This window comes from Platichthys flesus, chromosome 4 (genome assembly GCF_949316205.1).
Source record: "Platichthys flesus chromosome 4, fPlaFle2.1, whole genome shotgun sequence".
Lineage (NCBI taxonomy): Eukaryota > Metazoa > Chordata > Actinopteri > Pleuronectiformes > Pleuronectidae > Platichthys > Platichthys flesus.
The window spans coordinates 16,320,408-16,344,043 of NC_084948.1; the positions used below are offsets into that span (position 1 = coordinate 16,320,408).

Below are 23,636 nucleotides of genomic sequence, written 5' to 3' on the forward strand. Positions count from 1 at the left end.
TTCTTTCAGTGGGTCTGAAAAATCTTGGTTTGGAGGGCTGTATGGCCGAACTCTTGGCCCTTCGCCTCCATCCCAACAAGTATCCGGACGCACTACACCTACACGCCAAACACGCAAGGCGGAGGGGGATGGCTAAGAGCTGGGGAGAAAGGGTGAAATGGGATCTGGCCTTAGTGTCTGTCACACACAAGCCCAGCCGACGAGGAACATATGAGATCACTCCAAAAAAAACAAAACACAACATAATCATTGTGGTGCACGACTACAACAACATGCTTTTCCAGTTTCAGAGTGTGTGTAGTTGTGTAACAACCACAGGGACTGTCATATTAAGTGGTTAAACATGCCATCAATATGTAGAGCACAGGAAGAAGGAACACTTTGTGAAGGCTAACGGGAACCATGATAAAGGATCCAGTTATATAATGTGCACAAACATGACCATCAGGGAGGAGTCTTATTAGTCCTATATTGACTCTGCAGTGACACAACAAGCTCGACAAAAAATACTCACATGTCCAAGGAGCTTTTGTTGGACTTAGCAGGTTTAAAGTGAACAGGCAGGTAGAACCACACTGACCAGACATCGTGTCTCTATCTGCACCTATCCACTCATATGTGTGAAAACACTGTGGCTTCACATCAGCCGCCACATTTACTCTGCATCTGTCCATAAATCTAAATGTGTGCTAATCCCCTGGTCTATAATGTACACATCGTTCATTAATCAGTCAATGCCCTGCTTACGTGCTTGCAAGCTTGTGTGTGCATGTTTTTAATCTCTCTAAATCGGTGTGTAACAGTCAGTGAGTGTGTCACTGAGTGTCTGCAGACCTCCACAGCAGAACTTACCTCATCTTAAAAGCAGCCCCGGCTGCTAACATATTCAGAGGGTGTGGAGCAGAATATTTCATCTCATCCCACATATCATCCCAGTTTTCTCTTGTGCCGACAGCCCAATCTGTTTAATTTACTCATTGTAGTAACATTTTGTGTTTCCTGGTGTCTGGATGCGATGTAGAGATGAAAACAATCGACTATGTCCTGTGGCTCTGACTTACTGACGAGAATGAAGATATGTTGCATTTTTAAACTTCATTTATTTAACATTATTTAGCAATATTTCATGTTATTTGATGTTATAGCATCAGGTATAGTAATCACACTACAAAAACACTGTTAGGACTGTGAGCTGACAAAAGAAGAAACTGCAATGCACAATTTCAATCGACATTGATTCATCAGTTACTGGAAACATAATTAATGCATCATCCATATTAAAATAATTATTAGCTCTCACTCACTCTCTGTTCTGCAGGGGGTTGAATTTGAACAAAATGTATAGAGTTACATCCATTCTGCAGTAAAACCTGTTTGTGTGTGGTTGGTAAAGTAACAACTGGTTAACCACTCAATATGACTTTGTCACAGCCTTGCACACACATGACCTTGCAGTACATACAGACACAATTCATTTATTAGACACATAGACACACACACACAGACACACCCTCTCCCTCCAGTGTCTGGGTGCAGAGCTTCACCACAACTCAGCAGATTGTGACGGAGCAGCCTCTGGGATGCAGTGTGGTGCAGTGTGTTTCGGTGAGCGGGGGGAGGAGGAGGACACTTGGAAGTGGGTCAAGGCTTTCAGAAGACATCTACTACTCAAATGGCTCTTTGTGCCACTCAATATCTGTCCTTCACTGCACGCACGCTCACGCCAACAAACACACCCTGCAGAACCCTGCCAAACCCCTTCGGGGGCAAAGTCTTACCTGAGGAGGGTAGCTGCAGTTAAATGTGCATGCAGACACACACACACACACACACAAGCACACGCGCACAAGCACGCACACATACACACACACACACACACACACACACACACACACACACTAAGAGTGATTTTAATGCACTGAGGTTGAGTTCTTTCATGGAAGCGTCTCTTGGAGCTGGGAGTGGCAGCAGAGGATTAAAGATATGGGTGAATACATTAGTGTCTCCCAGATGGAAATGCAAAAATCTCTGCCTTCGGGACAATAATCTTGTCTCAGAAGTATAGGGGGAAAAAAGGGAAACACACAGTTTCAAACCATAAATAAGGGAAAACCACAATACAAATTTAGTTTGTGTCTTGTGTGGTTTTGTGTGCTCAGATTTGGGCAATTTTGTGCGACTGAGTTTGTGTGGGGATGAGCATTGACGTGTAAGAGGATTATCAGTGTGAAAGACTCTTCTATGATGCTCCCAAAACCAGTTTCTCACACTCTGGTTTTGGGCTAAGCCGTGGCACCTCGCTGTGCAAAAATCAAAAGCAGAGAAAAACTAAATAATGCATGACCCTTTGCTTAGCAAGGAAAACTGAAGTTCAAGGTGAACACACAGAGAGGAATGAGTTAGAGAACATCTGTGAGGATGTATGGGAAACACATTATAAAAAAGGGTAGAGAGTGAAGAAAATAAAAGATGGTTGATTTAAGAGACAATGACCTTGGAGACAATGAAAAAGTAACACGTTGCTCGGACATAAATAACAAGTGAGAGGGAGCAGACGCTGTGAGAGCCAGCTGTATCCCCTGAGGGGCAGGAAACAACCAGTGACGGAGCAGAGGAGACAAATCCCTGATGGAATTAGCTCAAAATGTCTGACAGAGTAATAAATTCCTCTTTCCAGGTCAAAAGCCGGCAGCCTTTTCCTCAACCTCTCACCTATAACATCTGACTCCAGCTACGTGCTGTCACATTCACTTACTCAGCGTTTATAATCTGTGAAAGCTACTTTTCATTATCTGGAAGAGAATCTGCTAGTTTTAGGTCGGTGTGAGACATTGGAACATTTTGTTTTGACACTTCTTAAAAATATGTTTCACAGGTGACAATGTAAAATAGAACATGAACTCTTATAATGGCACTCAGTAGAGCAAATACCTCCTCCAAGGCCTCAGAGTCCCTGTAGATTCAATCAAGCTGCAAATTATATCAGTGCCGAAAAAAATGTGCTTAATTATTTTATCAAGACTCATTAATAATTACATGGAAAAAGGCGGGGGGAAAAATTACCTCTCTCTCAATTATCTCTCAATGTTGAAGAGAGTGAAACAGATTCCTAGATCTGCCCCCGATTCGAAACCGCACTATAATTTAATCTTGGTAAAAACATTATACTCTTAGTGAAGGTAAAAATGTACCTAAGATCTTTTTTTTATCTGTATTTTTATATTTAAAGATATTTTTTGCAAAGATATTTGAGTGTGTCTTTGTCAAATTTAAATGATTAACACACCAGATAAATGATCCACATGCTGCTCTGTATTAGTCTGTAATTATTCATATTTATTATTCCCTCATTTATCTAATTGGACAGTTTCATGATGTGATTTGTTTTTGAACGACTCCGCTTCTATTCATCAGCCTGACGTCTGACCCAGGTCAATACCTAACATGATTAACTTGTCCCTCCTGATATGAATGAACCGAGAGCAGCAGGTCTGAGAGGATGAAGGAGTCGGCGCCCCTGAGGAACTGATGAATCTGATGAAAATGTAAATATATCCAACAAGACATAAGGACACACAGGTGAAAAATAGGAAAAATGTCTAATCTGCCTTCACCTCTGACCACTCATCTTGTATAACAGATTACATTCCAGCACATTTACATTACAATGTGTTTATGTGGCTTTAAAATACAACAAAAACTAAACTAATTCATCTCTGACAATATTCTAATAATTCATTCATTTTAAAGCATAAATGTCAAATGTTTTTGGGTTCCAGCTTTTACAATATGACGATGTCTTACCTACAGTATATTTATCAAGAATTATAATGAATTTAATATGTTCAATGATGAGACAAGGCAGATAAATGAAAGATGCCTCTGAGGAATTATGACTTATTTAATAAATAATACGTTTTTGCTCCTTTTTCTGGTGTTCCATAGACCTAATGATTATTGATGACAAATAATACACAGCAGATTATTCAGCTTGAAATATAATCAGGGTCATCTTTCTGTGAAAATGAACAAGACAAAGGTCTCATAGAAACACACACACATACAGATAAATGACAGATATGGAGATGGACAATTAATTATTAATTAGGGGTAAATGTCGTCTGTTGGTGAAACTGGTCTGAAATTCGGAGCTCTGTAGTTATGTGTGTGTGTGTGTGTGTGTGTTTGTGTGTTTGTGTAATTGTGTGTGTGTGTGTCTGTGTGTGTGTGTGTGTGTGTGTGTGTGTGTAACATGAATCTGCTCAGCAGCTGCTCCACTAAACTGTGCAGAGTACGGGAATGACACAAATATCTACTCTACAAGTTTGAACCAGGGCAGAAAGTAACAGCTGTTTTGTCCATCAATTCATCTTGAGAATATTTTTTTATTAAATTAAGTCTAATAAACTGACAAATATTGAAAAGATGTCCATTACAACTGCACAAAGCCAAATGTAAAGTGTTAAATGGATCTGTTTTATTAAATAAAACTTTAACATAAAATGTTTTACTATTTTTGTTCAAAAAATAAAAGGCATTGATTGATTGTCAAAATGTATTTAAATATGAATATATCATCTATTATATTTCTGTCAAACAGCTCATCCATTACAAAATTACAGCTGCTCTCATTTGAAAAAAGTGATGCACAAACAAGCAGCTTTTTTATTCACTCTTTTTTCAGATGTGTCCTTGAATGTCTCACAGTGAAATATAACCAGAATTTAACCTGACTCCCACAAAAACTGTGCTGATCATGCAGTTCTGGTCAGCGTTTATATTATGTGCGTGTGTGTGTGTTTGTGTGTTTATGTGTGTGTTTGTACAAAGATGTAGCCATAGGTCATTAAATGACGTGCAGGCTGACACTGCTACAGGAAGCAGGAGGAGTCAAAAGGAAACCGTGTGTGTGTCCTGGCAGAGGTGTTGAGCCGAATCTCTACCAACTGACAGATGCACATTTATGAGGAGCTACATCTATCTCACACACACCACACACACACACACATGTGTGCATCTACTCATTAAATATTAAGTTTTCCATCATCTGTGTGCAGCTCAGATGGATATCCATCTCCTTCCTGTCTGCAGAGGCAGCAGGCCTGACAGCAGAAATGCTTTGAGTACTTGGGATCCATAAGTCGACACACTGGTCGACCCAACCTTCCAGTACAATCATGAAAAATCAGACTGTAAACGTCAAGTCTGTGAGAGTCTAACAGAGACAAATGTGTCGACTGCAGGAAACCGTCCCAGTGCTCAGCAAATGCTACTGGACCTGCTGGCGAAGCTGAAACCCCACAGACAAAGACAAAACACAGCCACTGGGAAAAAGACAGGGGGGCTCTGGGTAAGAGGGTAAACACACACACACACACACACACACACACACACACACACACACACACACACACACACACACACACACACACACAGCTGACAGTCATGCTGAGAAACCAGCAAACTGTCTGGGGAAGACCCCTCTCTTGCCCCTCTGGGGAGACATAAATAGACGAGGATTCCTCATCCAGAGCCAAGATGTCCACTTCCAGGAGGATTACAAATACACAGGCAAATATGACAAGACGTTATCCTCATCAAGAAATCTATAATACGACTGTGGAAAACATATACATAATGTAGAAGGTAGAGAATTTACATTTGGTGAATTTACATTTGGTGACTGATGAACTTTTCGTAGCAACAAAAAGATATACTATACTATGTATGGCGGACTTTTCTCTAATAATTATCAAATATTGGTGGGAGAGAACATTTTTAACCCTTAGCAGAGATTCTGCACAGACTGTAAAAAGTTGCATCTTGTCTCTACCGCAAAAAGGCTGGAACCAAAAATAAAGGAGAACCACTGAGTCTAACACAACAGACGGATACAGAACGTGAAGGAAAAACCGACCCTGTGAAAGGGGGGAGTCATATCTCAGATGAGATAACGTCTACTACTCAAAGTCAACAGAGAAAAAATCCAACCACAGTGGTTCCCATATTTGTGAATATATTTATATTTATACATATATTTACCTTTGGTATATAAATTGCTGTTAAAATGTACTGATATAAGCACCTTGGTTATCCGATAGACCAGGACACACACATACAGGCACACGCACACACCTCCAGCTCGTTCCCACACTTCCCTTTCAGTGCCCCCTTGTTTAATCAACTCCCACTCCTCCCCCTACCCCTTCCCATGGCAACCGAGAATGCCACTGCGATGATGTCACCCTCCAACATAAAGAGGCATTACCTCATCGCCTTCTACTAAAAAATCACTAAGAGCTCCCTCATCCAATCAGGTTTAAGACTTTACCCCTGTTATTATAAATTGTATATTTACAATTGGAAATAACCGATTCAATGCATATAATAATAAAGGATAAAAGGAGGGGGGGGGGGTTACCACACCATTTAGTTGTGTGGGACTACACAGTCAAGAGATTGACATGTCTTGTTTTTTCTCTACATGAAAACCACCATCTGTGGCTGCAGAGGGCGCTGTTGCTCAGTAGAAGTTACATTGTTTTGCTTTAACTGGTAATTCATTTTACTGTTGACCTGCTAGTCACCCTAGTTCCCGCAGGTCAAAGCTGCTTTTGTTTTTGACTTGGACTGACTTGATGGTGACACCAGGACAACCTCCATGGTGGAAACCCAACCAAACCCAGCCTCAACTAACTGTTCCCCTGACATTGGTAAACTCAAGCTCAGTGGCACTGACATTAGAATCAAACTGCGCCTAAATAAATCAAAAAGCTGCGGAGGAAAGCAGGTTGGGAATTTGAATCAGTGGAAATAATTGCAGGCTGCGTAGCCCGGGCTCTGCAGAACAAATGTTTCAGACGCGCTCTTTATCCCAGGCTCACTGGTCTATTCAGCTGATAAACAGGGGCACTGGCAGACTGTGAGTGAATGATGTGCACGGCAGCAGTTTCCTTTGTGATTGTTAAGCTGCGGTGACTGACGGACTGTCGGCACGGTCGGTCTGGGCCCTTCACACTTGTTTCACTGTGGGGAAATGATAAAAGGTCTCAGTGAGCTCTGGGAACCACCATGAGTGTTGTTTACTGGGATCCAGGAGAGGCTGCAGAGGCCTCATTCACTAACAGCTCTCTTTGCGCTGCTGCTGTTTCATTTACAGCAGCCAGTTCCACATCTTGATGGTCACTCACTCACTCACATCGCTTACTGGGACACTTGATGCAGTGAAGCCTTTGTCAATGTTTTTAATTTACACTTGCTTTTTCCTCCTTTAACTAGTTTAAATGACTGCTGCGAAACAAAGTCTATTAAAAGATAAACTGTATTCATAGTGTGATTTAATATGCTTTCTTTTGAAAATGTCATTTTATAGACCTGGAGTCTATGTCTGTTTTCATATGTCCATGATCAATAGCACCACACCTGAAGTGAAAATGCATATCACAGACTCTTAGCAAATATGCAGAATAACAATTGTATTGGTGATATAAACGTTTTTTGTGGACTCGTGCCCCATAAGACTACATTGTATCCACTGACGCCATGTCTTCCTGTGCTTCCTGTCTTTCTACTGGACCGATTCCAAAAGTTAGAACCATTCATTTAAACACCTACATATAGAAACACAAGGCCCAGGTTGAGACATTCTGAAATTCCCCTTTAAGTTTCCCAACAGTTTTTTAACTAAGCCAAAAAAGTTGAAGTCTGCTTTTTAAACATATATTATGAAATGTCAAAGGTGTCTAAGTCTGTATAATTTCTTTAAAGATTAAGGTCAAACCTGTAGCTACAGGACTGACAACTCAACACAAGGAGAACCAGGGCGTTAATCTTCCTTTCTTTAATCATTTTCAGGGTTTAAGTCTGGACTCTATCTGCTCCAAAAGCGACAACATTGAATTTTCACAGTGTAATTAAAAGTACGGTAGTGGAGCCAAAGGTTAGAGTTCGGGAATGGCTGTTTAATCAAAAAGCGCCAACACACAGGACGACTCCTTTCTCCTGTCTGTACGTTATCAGCAGGTACGAGGCCCTGAGGCGTCACGGTGATGAGGAGCAGGAGTCACTGGGGCAGACAGAGAGTGTGAGAGGAGAATATTCATTCCTTTTTCACTCATGAAGTGTAAAGTATATCTAAGTGCATCAACTTCTGTCTGCAGTTGGCTCAATGAGAGCACCGTAAAAAAAATGTCAGACTAACAAATGCGTATGCAGAAAACCTGTACAGCACCATATCAATAAATACATTTATACTAGTTTCTGATAGGGCTCCATCTATAAAAGCAAGCCCACCCACACAGTAGTATCTGTTAATCACACAGTATCCATGACCCAATGTTTTCTGTGCTTTAACGTCTATTTGACTCTTAATAGGACCATAATTTAAAAATTAAAATAACATGTAAAAGAAGGGGAAATAGAAAAGAAAATACAACAAATTTTAAAGGAAATTAAATGAAATTAATCCTGCGCGGTCCACTTCTGCGCAGGGGGTACATTCTTTTTTTTTAAAACGTATAATAAGAAAAGGGCAATAAATTATAATAATCCTTGCAATTTCAATAGGGCCTCACTGTCTGTCAGGGCCTGTCAGTGCTTGGGCCCTACAAAGACAGCATTCTGTTAAAGAAGACTTGAAACTAGAGATTGAATTACTATTTATTAATTTTCTCATAGACCTATATAATAACTGACTTTTTTAACTAGTGGAGTCTCCCTCTGTTGGTCATTCAAGAGAGTATTTGTTTGGCTTCACTTCCTGGACTCTCTATATACATATACTTATATATTATATTTTCATATAGGGTCTGTCATTATAGACTATTAAAAACAAATCTTTTGCAGCTGCCAGGTTGTACAAAATCCCCCTTCAGCACTTTTTTAATGCTACAAGCATTAGTGAGACCCCTCCAGTAAACAAATTGGCAGCTATTTATAGTGGATAAGTCATAAATAAACTTGTCCACAATAATCCAATATATCTACACTTGTAAACATTGATAAACAATTTAAAAATGGATATCCGTCCAGATGGCCGGCAGCATTTCTGAGAGTTCAGACATTTCAGTGGAGAAACGACGGAGAGCTTCCGTTCATATTTCTGACTTATAACAAATTAGAAATTAAAAAGGTTGAATGGTTTGTTAAAGAGCAAAACAGCAATGAATTATGTTGCCAGATCAATAAGTGGCACCAAAATGTTTAACCCAACACACACACACAATGTACCTTATAAAAACACTATCTGGTATCGTGACAGCAACATTCATCTATAACAACCAGACATGCAGATGATGTGAGACACGTTTGAGTCATGTTCTGCTCTGAAAACAGGAATTCCTGGATCCGCACAGACAGAAGTGTGACACATAACGAGAAGTGGGAGACAATCTAAAGAGAAATGAGTAATTCACCTTAACCACATTTCAATAACGCAGTCCCTCTGGTAAACCCTGTTTATTAAACTGTGGGTCTGACTGGAGCCTGCAAGTTTGATTTATGAACTTAAAGAAGCTGTTGTTTGTTTCATTTGTGTCAGTTTAACAGCTTCTGTGTGGAGACAGGATGGGAAGTGAAACATCAGGTGTGAGAAACAGTTGCTGCTGAACCTTGGGACGGAGCTTTCAGGAAACAGAGCACATCACCTGTGTGTAATGTTTTTGAATCAATTCTTTCTGCTTTTCTTTTTGTCTCTGGGCTTTAGACTGTTGTTTAGAAACAAAAAGCCCATTAGGCATTTTATAGGAAACAGGAAGTTATCTCAAATTTGGCTAGAGTAAAGATGTGCGGTTGGACAGAATTTGTTAGCTTTACTGTGTGTAATTAACAGAAACATGAATGTGTATCGAAACTAAACTGGAACTCAGCAGAGATGATACCTCAGCCAAGGTCCAACGGTCTCCTCATGATACCACATTTTAACTCACTAGATCCAGTCTCTATTTGGATCTGCACCAAATTCCACACACCCACATAAATATCAGCCCCCTAGACATGCCTGATATTTTCATCAAGGTCCATGAACTATTCTCTGAGAAATCAACCAAAATATCTATCCCCCAATGTTAAATAAAGAGATGAACATTCCCGGATCTACCCCCCCCTGATCCAGATCCGTAACGGTAATAAAAAAGAGTCAAAGTTATCCATGAAGTTTTTGACTTGCTCGTCTGAATACATTAGACTATTTGTGTCATTTCTTCCTTGGATAATGTAAATAGACATTTTGTAATGTTTCATTTACCAAACTCTTATCCAATTAATGAAGGAAAAAGTCGTATTCAGGAGACTGCACAAAACAACCATGATTAGATATGTTAAAACCATAAGGATTTTACAACAGATAAAATAATCATAAACTAGATAAATCTAGTAATCTTTCAGATTAATGTTTAGTTTGAACCACCAGACACATTTATCTTTAACCCAGCTGTTAGTAGGGTGCCGTTTAATGAAAGATCAACAAACCACGTCTGCTGGAGCCACTGTGACTTTCGTTAAGTTTGTTATTTTTCAGTCTATTTGTCCTGAGTGATATCATGATAAACCACAGACTCAAAATCGTCCACTCACATAACTTCCTTGGTTCACTTACTTTGAGAGTTGCAGTCTGTCAATGCCCTGGACCTTGGCTGACATGTCAGCGGTGGGAGCGAGGATCTTGTTTTGACAGTCAGAGGAACGACTCATGTCAGCAGCTCTGATGTTCAACAGCTCAACCAGCCTCACACTCCCTCTCTACTTCGCTGGCTCAACCATCAATGACTCTCTCTCCCTCTGTGTCTCTCTGTCTCTACTTCCTCTCTCAGCGCAGCTGCACCCAGGGGTCACGCTTCTTCTTTGAGCATTTCCTGTCGTCTGTCCCTGTGGGAGCAGATAGGACCCTGCAGATGTCACAGAGCTGCTGGCTTCTTCTTTTTAAAACCCCATGAAGTAGAGCTGGGCGATATGCCATAATACTAATATCGCAGTATTTTTAAGCTATATCGCGATACACAATATATATCTGGATATTTTGAAATCTCCTAAATAAGCTATGGATCAAAGAGGAAAGTCTGTGTTTTCAGTGTTTGTTTCTACATCAACAAAGTCACTGACCGGCTGCTTCACATGAACCTGCTCTGAACTCACTGTGTAGCGGAGTGAGTGGGGGTGGACAAGTAGCCCTGACTGAAGTGTGCAATTCAGGGTGGTGTTCGAAGTGGGCGGAGTCAATCCTTCGACTCAAAGACACCACCAAGTGGCAGAAGCCATGCAGCACATGAACAAATGTCCATACTGCATGAACGTATCATGAATACTGCTTCCTAATTAGACATGTAACACTATATTTGTACAAAAAAATCATTGCCTTGATAAAAGAAGGAAGTTTGAAACAATTTGAATTACTGTTATGTGAATTCAAATAAATTACAATAAGAAACCCCTATAAACAATATCAAGCTGTTTTTTTTTGTAGCAGAAATGTACATAAGTAACTAATCAGCCTTCTAAGTATCAGCTTAGATAGAACTCATCTGCATATCAATGCAGATAAGCAAAAAAGCAGATATGTGTAACGTTTGCTGCACTGAAAACCTCAGATATAACAAAACCGTTCAGTTTTTCATGTCATTCAGGACTTTCACTTGTAAGGGAGTATTTTTACATGAAAGTATTCCTGAGAGTTGGAGCATTTCTTCATGGTCTCATTGGCTAATTCACTGATTTACAGTAAGTAACCGAAAGAGAGTCAGTCCAGTGATGGTTAAAATCACATGTGGATGTCTCAGCCTCACATCACCATAGAAACAGTTGCTATGGAGGACAGCAGTAGAGACTAACACAGTCATCAGGATCTGGACATGTTCAGGGCTAAAAATGAGATGTGTTACATGAAGAGAAAAAAATGTCACACTCTTTACACGTCTGTTTTATAAACCGAATACATGTTTACAACACAATCTGATCACAGCAATGCAGCAGATTATATTTATGTCACTCAATGGATCAATTAAACGACTGTAATTCGTTTAAATTGTAATTCAAATCATGGTATCACAATATCAACTCCAAAGAACCAGTAACACAGAGGGAGGTCAGTGATGCACATTATGATTTATTTACTCCCTCAGCTCAGTCACCAGTCCAACAATAATTTATCTTGTTCTGCCTCCATCTTTTCCTGCAACTTCTGTAACCGGGCAGAGTTCATCTGCAGGTAGAAACAGCTGAGTCACTGCAGCTCTTCACTGTGTCTGCTACTCAGAAAACTTCCCTGCAGAACGGAGCTGCACAACTAAATCTGGTGCACATTCATATCTCAGCAATACATGACTTTCTACACCTGTATTATGATTGCTGTTCTTTAGCAAGAGATTTGCTTCAATCTGTTGTTTCAACCTTGCAGATTTACAAATCTATCCCTTCATGCAAGTCCTAAATCATTCAGTTATCAGTGGCAGTGATGTTGTTCTGCAGAGTGACTCAGGGCGGAGACACCTGCAGTCAGAAATGTGTCCGCACAGGAAGACAGTAGAAGAGCTGCAGACTTTGTATCAGCTCATCCTAAACCAGAGGCAGATTTGACTAAACTATTTCACTCTCACATGAAAACGAGTGCAGACTGAGTAAGAAAACTGTATCTGTACATGATTAAAGATTTAAGAGCCCACTTTTGACTTCATACGACATCAGGTGACGCACACTGGACGGGAAGTTTATGTACTACGACACAAGTCTCTGTTGTCCTTTGGGACTCAGCAGTGACTGTGGAGCAGAAATAGATTTAGTGAGAACAGGACAGAGCCGCACTGTGGTGCAGAGACACTGCAGCAGGAGTTCACCGCTTGAGTACAAATATAAAGATGTTGAAAAGATGTGGATTCACTTCATCTAGTTTCAAGTACATTTCCAAATCGGTGTTAAGAAAAGATATGATCATGTACATATCTCTGTATCGCTTTATTGATTTTATTGCCCATTCTTATTTCTATTTTGCTCTTTTGTCTTACTCTTTAAGGGAATTTCCCCAACGTTCTTATTTCATCTTATCTCTTTTATTATCAAAAGAATAACAGGAAAGGGCATTATTTTGAATAAAAGTAAGCTTCCATTTAAGACAATGCAATATAAATCTACATAATGACCAGAGATAACACCACATGAATATATATATTTTTTTACAAAGACCATGAAACCAATAGAATGCTGATAAACATAAATCCTCTTATTCCTCATTATATAGAGGCACTCAAGGTTTTAGAGCTGTAATAAGGATTCTACACCTTCATACTACACAGGCTTCCTCTTTTCTTTAATGGCAAGATCGACATTAACATAATCTCTTCCACCCCCTTGGGAAGACAAATAAACCGACTCAGAGATCCCCCACGAGAAATAGTCTCTGTCTCTGCTCCCTTTAGTTTCTCAGGTGAAAGCCACGATTTAATGAGACATACCTCTCACAGTGGGACATGTGATAAACCAGGAGTGGGAACTGTTTCAGTTTAAAAACATCCTTCAACGGCCAATCAGTGAACTACTTTTAAAACCCTCTGTATTCCGCCTTAACGTTTCTGATGTGATGGCTGAGGCTGCTTCTATGAGGTCTGATGTCAGATGGTAGTGATGATGAAGATGATGATGCTAGTCACAGGTGGTTTTACCCAATCCTGCGTCCCAATAACAGCTGCTCGTGCTGCTCTCACCTCGACATGCACACAGCCAAGGGAGACCTGGGACACGAAAACTAGCAGTAGTAGTTTATATATTGTTGTTATTTTCTATCTGATCATGAGACATTTTTTATATTGATTTTCTTTTTGTGTTTATGAATATCCTAACAAAGAAAATCATATTGGTGGTTGACTCACAATTCTTGGCACAGAATGGATGACACAGTCTGTGTAGTTGAGCTTTGGGAACCCATCCAGTGTTAAAACAGTTTACAGTGAGAACATGGCTGCATTTCCCATGAAACCACCAGTGAACCACTGTTATTTCTGACAAGCAGTTTTTTTCCCACCAAAAGGGACTTGCTATAATCTCTACATAACACTGTCACTTTCATTTGGCATTCCTCCTCTCCCCTCTTCTCTCCTCTCCTCTATTTTCCCCTCCTCCTCTCTGACATTTATTTGTTTGGATTTAAGCTCCCACAAGTCAAATGTTCCACAGAAGTCTTGTCTGACTGGTAAATCCATATTAAATCCTCCTCCTCCTCCGTGGCGATGCTGTCCCCTCTCAGGATGTGGATCTGGGTCAGACCAACATCCCCATGTTCCAGACCTGGTTTGTTCTATGAGGAAATATCACAATGGTTTCTGAGAGAAACACTTTCCTAAAGACTACAACTAACTAAACTGAAGACTTAGTAGTGACATGGCTTTTGTGCTGTATATTTAACACTTCTGTGATGTGTTGTGACTGCATGGTGGACAGGGAGAAGCTGTAAAGCCGAAGCTGTAGGCGGATATCAGACACCTCTACGAAGTGTGAATATGGACGGTTTATGTCAAAACAGACCCCTGGGCTCAGAGAGGTAAAAGGCCTCCATGAGAGAAACACTGTCTGTTCATTTCTATCTTTTTTTGTGCCAAAGAAAGCCAGAGAGCCACTGAAATACTTGTGCTGAGGTAGCCAGATGTCTCTGTACACACATGCACACACGCCCACGCACACACACACGTACACACACCGATACCATTGCCTACTTAAGCCCTGAGTCCAGATACCCTCCTCAGATTTCTCATTCACTCTTCATTAATGACACACCGTGGGGGGGTGTTTCCACACAGAGACAGACAATGTGTTGAGCTGCACTAGAGGAGGCACAAGGACTTTTATTACCTCAAAGAAGAAGAAACTCATCAACATAATTCTGGAGACTAATTCCTCCCAAAGTCCAAAATCATGCAGCTTAGGTTAATTGGAGACTCTAAATTGACTGTAGGTGTGAATGTGAGTGTGAATGGCTGTTTGTCTCTGTATGTGGACTGTGTGAGACACTGGCAACCTGTTCAGGTTGACCTCTCTGCCAGTGTCAGCTGGGATGGGCTCCAGCCCCCTGTGACCGTCAAAAGGATAAGTGGTTCAGATGATGGATGGATGGATGGATTGATGGATGGATGGATGGATGGATGGATTTTGTAGTGATCATGAACCTCAAGTTTTAGAGGAGAGAGAGCGAGCAGCAACATTTACGAGTCCCTGCTGAAAGTCTATTTTTGCAAAGAGCCAATAAAATATTATTGAGTGCATCTATAAATTACTGTCAACTCTTTCTTGGCAGGATTTGCAGTCAGTCAGTGAAGTATATTACAAGGTTATGAAGGTGTTTTTATTCCAATCTAATAAAATGGTGACAGGATTCATTTATTCTATTTAGCATAAAGGTTTTATTCAAAACTGTCGATCGGCTGGTAAATCCTGCTCCTCTTTGTGACTCAGCTCAAAGTGTTTTTTAACTTCTCTTTTAAATTTTTTGATTTTCTCTCATTCTACACTAGATTAATTTGTTTTTTAAATTGAATGATTTTATGATTTGTCCGTTTTGATGCTTTGCGTGAAACATGTGCTTAATTTCCAAATTACTGTGATTGGTGCCTTCACCAATCACCACAACAAGCTAGCAGACCTCTCGGTCCAGATTTGAATGGACAGAGAGGTCAGAAATTATCCATTCGTTATATCTGATTTGTAACCTACCTGCTGCAGTCAAAATGTTTTCAATGAAAAAATACTCCAACAATCATCTCACAACATGAAAGAAACATTCTTTAGGTCTTATGGAGATTAGAATTCACGTTGTTTTGTGGGGATATCAATAAATAAATCATATATTAAAGAGTGTGGTTTCTTGTCTCTCAGGGTCCAAATAAGGCTCTTTAATTTGAGAAGGTTTTCTGCTGCTCATTATTACAAATGAAGGTTTTTTGTTTTACTGGTTAAAATTCAGAAATGTGAATAAATGTCTTTCCCGAACAGACACGTTTGATCTCACTGCCCACACACAACATGCCACAGGATCATTTTTCAGAATCTGATGGAGACTGAGACATTTTGTCCATGTTCACATTTGAATCATATCAGTGTAAAGCGATGCTTGGATCTCAATCGTACACACGTGGCACCTCATGCAGAGAGAAACCATCCTGAGAGTGAAACACAAACCTGCTCATTATTCTCTCCAAACAAAACCACTGAAAAGTAAAACACACACACACACACACAGACAAATACACACACACAGACCCACACACACACACTCACACAAACAAATACACACACACAGACCCACACACACACGATCACAGCTCTGTGGAAATGTTAATGACTGTGGCTGCAGGTAATAGAGCTAAACAAGCAGCTGTAAGAAAACAGAAACACAACACTCTACCTGAGGACACCCAAGACTGAAAAAGCCCAAAACCAAAGACGGGATGAAGAACAAGAGCAGATAATGGTACATAGTGCCTCTATGATTCATTTTCTGTTGAGAAACGAATCATCAATCAACTAATTGTTTCAGCTCTAGACTCATCCGTTCATTCCTCATCTCACTCATTCATCAGGAGACTCATCGCCTCTGCTCTTTACAACGGCAGTGATCCATAATTTGATATTTAAACAATAAATCGAATGATGATGTCCAGAGGAAGAGTCCCCAACATAGAACAATCTCCTGAATCTGCAGCTCTTCTCATCTTCACAGACATCTTACTCATCGTTCGTCTACTCCGTGAATTTACAGTTCTGCTCTTAAATCAGGGAAAAAACATTCAAAGTCCCACTTTACACCACTTGCTCAGCACCACAACCAGACACACTCAAACACGAACACAAGCTGACAGTAGTTTCAGCAGCAACAGAGACTGATATTTACGGTACCTGAAGCAGACAGTGTGCCATTCACTGTTGAGGGCCTGGAGGAACTGCTCATCGTAGATCCTCTGTTTGCATCCCGCACAGACGGGCAAACGTCCTCCTGCTGTAACAACAATAACAAACACACGTCCTTGATCACACTGCATGTACACAAAGACTCCAGTACAGGTTATATAGCTTGTTACTGTGAGCTTTAAATCAACAGCAGCTCTGATGATGAGACGTAGTTATTGCTGATGTGTGTTTGCATATGAGTTATTTCTGCTCTCATCTCGCCTTCAATGCAAATCACCACCGCTGGTTCATAAAGTCATAAAGTGTCTGGCACTGCTGGAGGAAAAGATATCAACATAACACAAAAACCACAGTGTTCGACAATTCATCGCTACTGATAAACCAACACAACACACAAGTATAGGAAACCAGGGTTGTTGGTAGAGAGCCTGATAACATCTGATTCCATGAATGTTAATTATGATTAGAGTGTCAGGAAAAAAAGCAATTTGGAACAGTTAGAAAAACTGTGAGTGTCGAAGCAGCTGCAGCACAGAGAAAACATTATTACACACAGTGGATGATGCTTCAGTTTATTTGACTAAGAACATTTCTGGTATCAGCAGGACTATAATCTGTTACAGAGGGCTAGATGATTACTTCTGTTTCCCCTGCATAATTCTTCATTAGCCTTGTTGACCACGTTTACATGGACACAAAGCAAAAGCTTCATTCCTCGTTATTTTCCCCTCTTGGTAGCTGTCTTATGTTGATGACACAAAATGCTGTGAAAACTTCGATAGGACATTATAATAACATTAATACGTATATATGAATGAGACTAAGGTTGAAATACACCTATATTCAATTATTGCTTTTTCTGACCTTTTCAGGTTAACATAAAAGGAGGTTTACATCACAGTATTGTCTAAATCTAGTTCATATCAATTTATTGCTCTCCATGTAAACGTGTCTATTATTATAGCTGAGCACCTGCCCTTTCACAGTCTGAGGCTGTTAATTAAAGTAAGGAGACTGTCTGAAAACCTGAATCTGCCGTCGACAGCAAAATGAAGAACATCATTCAACAGAGCTCTATCCCCTGTAGAGTGAAACCCCCCATAACACAAGAGAAACTGCATCATTAGGTCCTTTCAGTTGCATGCACACAACTTGTAAATATGCGGGATCGCAAAAACAGCTCAAACAGCACCTCTACCTCAGGCATCTAAACATCTGGATACTGGTGCCAGCGTATCGATAACACACAGCGATCGATGGTTTTAATTGTCAGTGTTTAGGTCTGAAACGTGCGTTGGCAGTGGTTTTGTGCGATCAGCTCATTTCTGTGATCAGTGAGTGCTGCTGCGGCCCCGCTCCTGTTTTATTGATCAGATCCATACTAAGGGAGGTGCAGTTGGTTCCTGTGCCTGTTCTCTTCCTCTCCTTTCATCCTCACCTCTTTATCCATTCATGGTTTCACATTATCTCCCTGACGGCCGTGTCCACTTAACCTCTGCTGTCAGCACATACCTCAGGAAAGTCAAACAAACACACCTGCGTTCACACACACACACAATCACACTCACACACACACAAACACACACACACACAAACACACACACACACACACACACACACACACACACATACACACTCCGAATATGTTTTCCTTATCTCAAGCAAACATTCTTCATTCCCATGAGCTGAACTCACTGTGATGCAACGTGACTCGTCACATAATAGATCCATTGTTGCGTTTGGTGAAACTGACTGGCAGCTACAGTCACAGTATCTTATCTGATTATCGCTTTATGACTTTTATCACCAGAAATATAACCAAAATCAAATATATATTAACAAAATGCTATATACATTGTATAAGCACAGGTAGGAGGTGTTACACATGATTTATAAAATGTTTAGCTGTTTAAGTGTCATTCCCTGCTCATAAAGTAGAGTTTAAAACCACAACCTTTACCCAAGGTATCAATCATACTTACTACTGACTGATGTGAACATTTTATATCATTTAATCTTTGTCCTCATAATTCAGCCCTAATAGGACCAAAGCCTCTTCTAGAGCAAGAAATACTAGAAAGATATACTCACTAATTCACAGTTTGAAAAGTAATAGAGAAAGCTTAAAAATATTACTTTATGAAATTTGTCTCTAAATAAAATTGTAACCTCTCAAATGTATAGATGCATGTGGAGTCCAGACTAGAGATGTTCTGATACCAGCATCAGAAAAGTCTCCAGATGAGTACGCAAATCTACTGATCCCATAGCATGTATTCAAAAGGTATTAGTTTAAATCCACATAAAACTGCAATTTACCATTGTAAAAGTATGTACCAGTGGCAGTATAACGTAACTGCTGTTTTAGAGCTAACACAATATTTTATTCTGGAAAGTCCCCACATATTTCACTTTTTGGTCTGTTATCTTAAATAATTCATTCATTACAGCTGTGTAACATATGTTTTTGGTGTTAAATATCTGTGTGAGTATTTTCATCTTCGAACCAATATATGTGAAGCTCCACAGCAGGAAAACGTCCCAGCCACATGACATCAGTGAGACTCCAACTTTGTCTACATTGATGTACTCTATTTATGAGGTGATGTCATGTTTACATGACACACCCACAGAGTCTCAGTGTATGTTATCAATCTGTCAACATGTTCTTCAGTAGAGTTCATGTGGGTGGAGATGAGGAGTGTCCCTGTGTGGAGGTGAACACACTAACATGATGGTGCATCCTCTCAGAGGGGAAACATGGCTTCAGCTGCAGAACACTCTGAACCGGACGCTGCCTGCACACATACACACACACAAACAGACACACACGCACACACACACACACACACACACACACACACACACACATCCTCCATCTGCTCATCACGCACACTCAACCACACCTTCACTGAGATGATGGTAAAAAGCATACGTGGTCAGCAGCCATTCTCTGAGGAGCATGTTTACAGGATGCTCCGGTGCCCCTTCACCTCCATCCGGCCGCCAATACCACCCAGGCAGCCTCTCCTTCTCTCCTCTCCTTCTCTCCTCTCACCTTCCTCCTCTCCCATGCGTTCGTCCTTCCACGTGCAGCACAGCAGCATCAACCTCATTCACTCTCCGGTCAGAGAGCCAGCCGCCTCTGGTCCACAGATTACCGGTGTCCGACCTCCTCCACCGCCGCTGAGTCCGTGTGTCGGCCCCGCTTTGCTTCCTCCTTCTCTCGCTACCTCCTGCGGCGCTTCATTCAAGAGACAGGCCGACCAATGGAAACGCAGAGCCGGCGAGAGGAAGACAGGCAGCGACCAACCAGCGTTGATCCCCGGGTTATTAATGCGGTGAGGCGGGGTGGAGCAGATAGGAGGAGGTGGTGGAAGATAGTTGAGTGCAGTAAATAACTCTGATGGTGTTGCACTATGCAGAACAGGACATATAGAGGAAAATAATAATGACAAAAATAAAAATAATTATTATTATTATTGTTGTTATTACTAACTTTATTTATGCACTTAAAATTGACCTTACCAATGAGCTTTGCTTTGCATGGAGGAACTAATGAGAATAGCACGATGGGACATGAGCAGAGAGAAGACATCCACGACAGTCCAACTGGAATGAGGCTTCTTGAAAGATGCCTCATTCTCCAATTTACATAAACACAGTGTAAATTTACATTTACACTGTGCTTAATACTGGTTAGTCCCGCTCCTTCGGGCAGTTTCCGTAGTGTAGTGGTTATCACGTTCGCCTCACACGCGAAAGGTCCCCGGTTCGAGACCGGGCGGAAACACTTTATGTACCCGTCAACATTGACATTTTCTCCAGAGGTAGTATGTTACATCAACCGTTGAACACTAGCTTAACTTTTAACTCAACTCTGCAGTCGTGATCCCTGGAATTTCATGATTTCTGTGAAATCCAGTTCACTGTATATATTCTGTTTACACTGTACATTTGTTTTATTCCAAATATTTATATTTTTTTTATGGTTCCTTTTATTTTTAAGAATCGCATGTTTACTTATTACTTTATTCATATATTTTGACTGTTTCAGCAACATGGCAATTTTCCCTGCAGTAACACTAGTAAAGGATTCCATTACATATTATCTTATCTCACAGACAGGGGTGACAACATGTAAAGAAATGTTTGAAGAGGGATTAAGGAGAAAAACTTACGACTGGTCTGTGTAATGACAAATGGGCGGTGAGTTTCATACCATGGAGGATCTGACAGCATAAAGCTGAGTCACATGTTGTTACAAGGTGAAACCTTGGAGCAGCCAGCTGGGCTCCATCCCCAGACCCCAGCAGTCAGAGGACAGGCGCTGGGTCAATGAAATTTAGAGGTAACTGGTTGCAAGGGCATTGAAGGGCTTAAGAGTTTTACCATCAATATGAAGTTTAACAGGGAGCAAGCGTAGAGAGAAGTGTTAATGTTCCTTTAATAGATCTAAAAAAAGGTTTCTAGATTAATTTTATCATCCTGCAGTTTCTGAAGTAGGACTTTACTTGACTATAGCCTCTGCTGCTGGAACAACAGTGTGAGCAGCGTTTTACAGGATGTGGATCACAGGTCAGTGGTTCTCCCAGGAGATCTCCAGAGAACAGCAGCCTGAGTTCATTATTTCCAGCTGGCACAACACAAGCAGAGTTTATCGTCACCACACTGAAGCCAAAAATCCAATCTTAATCTGGGGTAGGTTTTCAACATAAGATTATTCAAATGGACACTTTGCTCAGCGGGACAGACAGGAAATATTTGGCCGAGCTGTATCTCATAGTACCCAGGCAGTCGGAATAGATCCCAGGATATTCTTAGTGTGTGGTGTGTAGCTCACAGGTCACTGATCTACCAGGAAGCTACAGGCCAGGTGGTTTTGATCAAGTCTCAGGACAAAACTCTCTCATGCACCGAGACAGAGAAAAGAAAAAATCTCAGGAAGAAGCAAGATATTTAAACACCTTTTATTTTGTTGTTTAATGAAGCAAATAAAATGCTAGGAAGTCACATGTGTGTAATGGAAATATAAAAAAAAAGTGCAAAAACCATACTGTTCCTCCTTATAAAAAAACAGTTTTAAATAAAGATGAAGAGTATCTCACGGCACATAAGACAAGGTCTGACCCTGCAAGGCTCAAAGACAGTTCTCACACAGCACAGAGCGGAGCTACTGAAGCCAGCTAACATCAAATTAGTACAAAATACAGTACACAGTAACACACAAAAAAAAAGATGGGTCACTTGGCAAACAGCGCTCATGAACCTTTGGTCAGTAAAGCCTTATTAAAAGCAGCTCAAGTAAATGAAGAACAACAGGTGCTCGTGCCTCACGTTGACACACACTGTGGGCGCTCCTGTCAAACCAAGTCTTACAGTTCTTAACAGTAAATGCAAAAAAGCAAGGGTTTGTTCTTGGTCACATATTCCTGATAACAATAAAGCTATGAGTCAAGACATGGTGCAAAATAATCTTTGGTAATCATGTAATGACAAAGTTAGGTAAATGTAGATAAGTGCTGCGATGAGACTAAACATGTGAAGCAGACTCTGTCCCAGACGCTAGGACAGTGACATGTTACTTCTGAAGCTTTCATACATTCATACATAAATGTACATGACAGAGTAGCATCTGAATGGTTTTATTCTTCTTGGAACTAAAAGGCAACACTTTGCTTTTGGTTTTGTTTTTTTAAACATTCTGTAATTAACCTAAAATTTTTCATTGTCTTCAGCACTTTTCCTCGGAGCAGCAGCTGCTCTTCATACATCACAAGTTTTGGCAACATTAAAAATGCTGAGAAAACTGAACTGCATAGCAACAAGACTCAGCAAAGTTACTGTGAGCAGATGGGTTGGCCGGAGCCCCGATTCCCGCTGCTCTTACCCAGCAGGCCTAAAAATAGCAGCGAAGGAAAGACGGGGAGCCAGAGACGACGCTGGGATTGGCCAGATTTCAGTTATTTTGGACGAGCCCCAGACCAACCCAGCCCCTGTGATATGTCAGAGAGGAGATCGGTGCCACACTGAGCACAGATCACCTTGCTTTGGGATTAAAAACCTGCGAGGGAAATCGTTGGTAGGTCACCACAACAGACGATGGTTCACACAGTCTTTCGCACAACAGTACAACCATATGCCAAAACAACACTGAACAGACACGCACACACATTACAACACAAGGTGACACAAAAAATGTTGTATTCTTCGTAGGTTGGTGGAGTACAGGAAGTTAAAGCTGAATAACGTGACCACATTCATGATTAAAGGCACGAACAATGACTATCAATACGTCACATTAGAACGTGTACGAGACTGTGGGTCGGTGGGTTTGTATAAAAACAGACACTGACGTCAGGTCAGTGCAACAAACATCTTTACACATTGTCTAATGGGGGTTTGTTGATATATAAAATGTACATTCTCAATCATGCAGTAGCACCGTAGTTTTCTTGAGGTCACACTGGATCTCAAGAGATCCTCTACTTCCTCCTCCCGCAGTATTTGCCCTGGCATCCTGCGACTCCACCTGCAGCAGGAGCAACACATTTATGCTTTAGTCTTTCTCAGCATAAACTAGTTCACACCATAGTTTGTTAATAAATAGGGACGACATGTCTCCACTGCCTCCCACTATCAAGAAATGAAAGCAAGCCAAAGACATAATTTGGAGCCACAGTCTGTGTAGTAGTGATTGGGAGATGGATCTGTGGTATCGAGGTCCCGCCCAAACACACTCAACCAATTGTGAG

At 40.8% G+C, this 23,636-nt stretch overlaps 2 protein-coding genes and 1 non-coding gene across 9 annotated transcripts in view; 1 reads left to right on the forward strand and 2 right to left on the reverse strand.

Annotated features, from left to right (window-relative positions):
• The window catches only part of limk1a (LIM domain kinase 1a), a 48,671-nt gene extending 28,595 nt beyond the window's left edge, over positions 1 to 20,076 (reverse strand). Inside the window, exons 1-2 of one of the 2 annotated variants that reach the window (XM_062385525.1) lie at positions 19,940 to 20,076; positions 16,870 to 16,969 (exon numbers count right to left, since the gene is read on the reverse strand). In XM_062385525.1, coding sequence (XP_062241509.1) covers positions 16,870 to 16,969; positions 19,940 to 19,997 — 158 coding nt within the window. In that variant the 5' untranslated portion in view covers positions 19,998 to 20,076. Of the gene's footprint in view, positions 1 to 10,594; positions 10,865 to 16,869; positions 16,970 to 19,939 lie in introns of those variants that run through there. The other variant, XM_062385526.1, reaches the window with a different exon arrangement.
• A 525-nt stretch (positions 20,077 to 20,601) lies between these two features.
• Positions 20,602 to 20,674, forward strand: trnav-cac (transfer RNA valine (anticodon CAC)). The gene has a single exon. It is a non-coding gene; the product is annotated as a tRNA-Val (tRNA).
• A 1,163-nt stretch (positions 20,675 to 21,837) lies between these two features.
• Positions 21,838 to 23,636, reverse strand: part of elna (elastin a) — a 50,630-nt gene continuing 48,831 nt past the window's right edge. For all 6 annotated transcript variants that reach the window (XM_062385531.1, XM_062385532.1, XM_062385530.1 and 3 more), the window contains one exon: positions 21,838 to 23,413. In XM_062385531.1, coding sequence (XP_062241515.1) covers positions 23,367 to 23,413 — 47 coding nt within the window. In that variant the 3' untranslated portion in view covers positions 21,838 to 23,366. The remainder of the gene's footprint in view (positions 23,414 to 23,636) is intronic.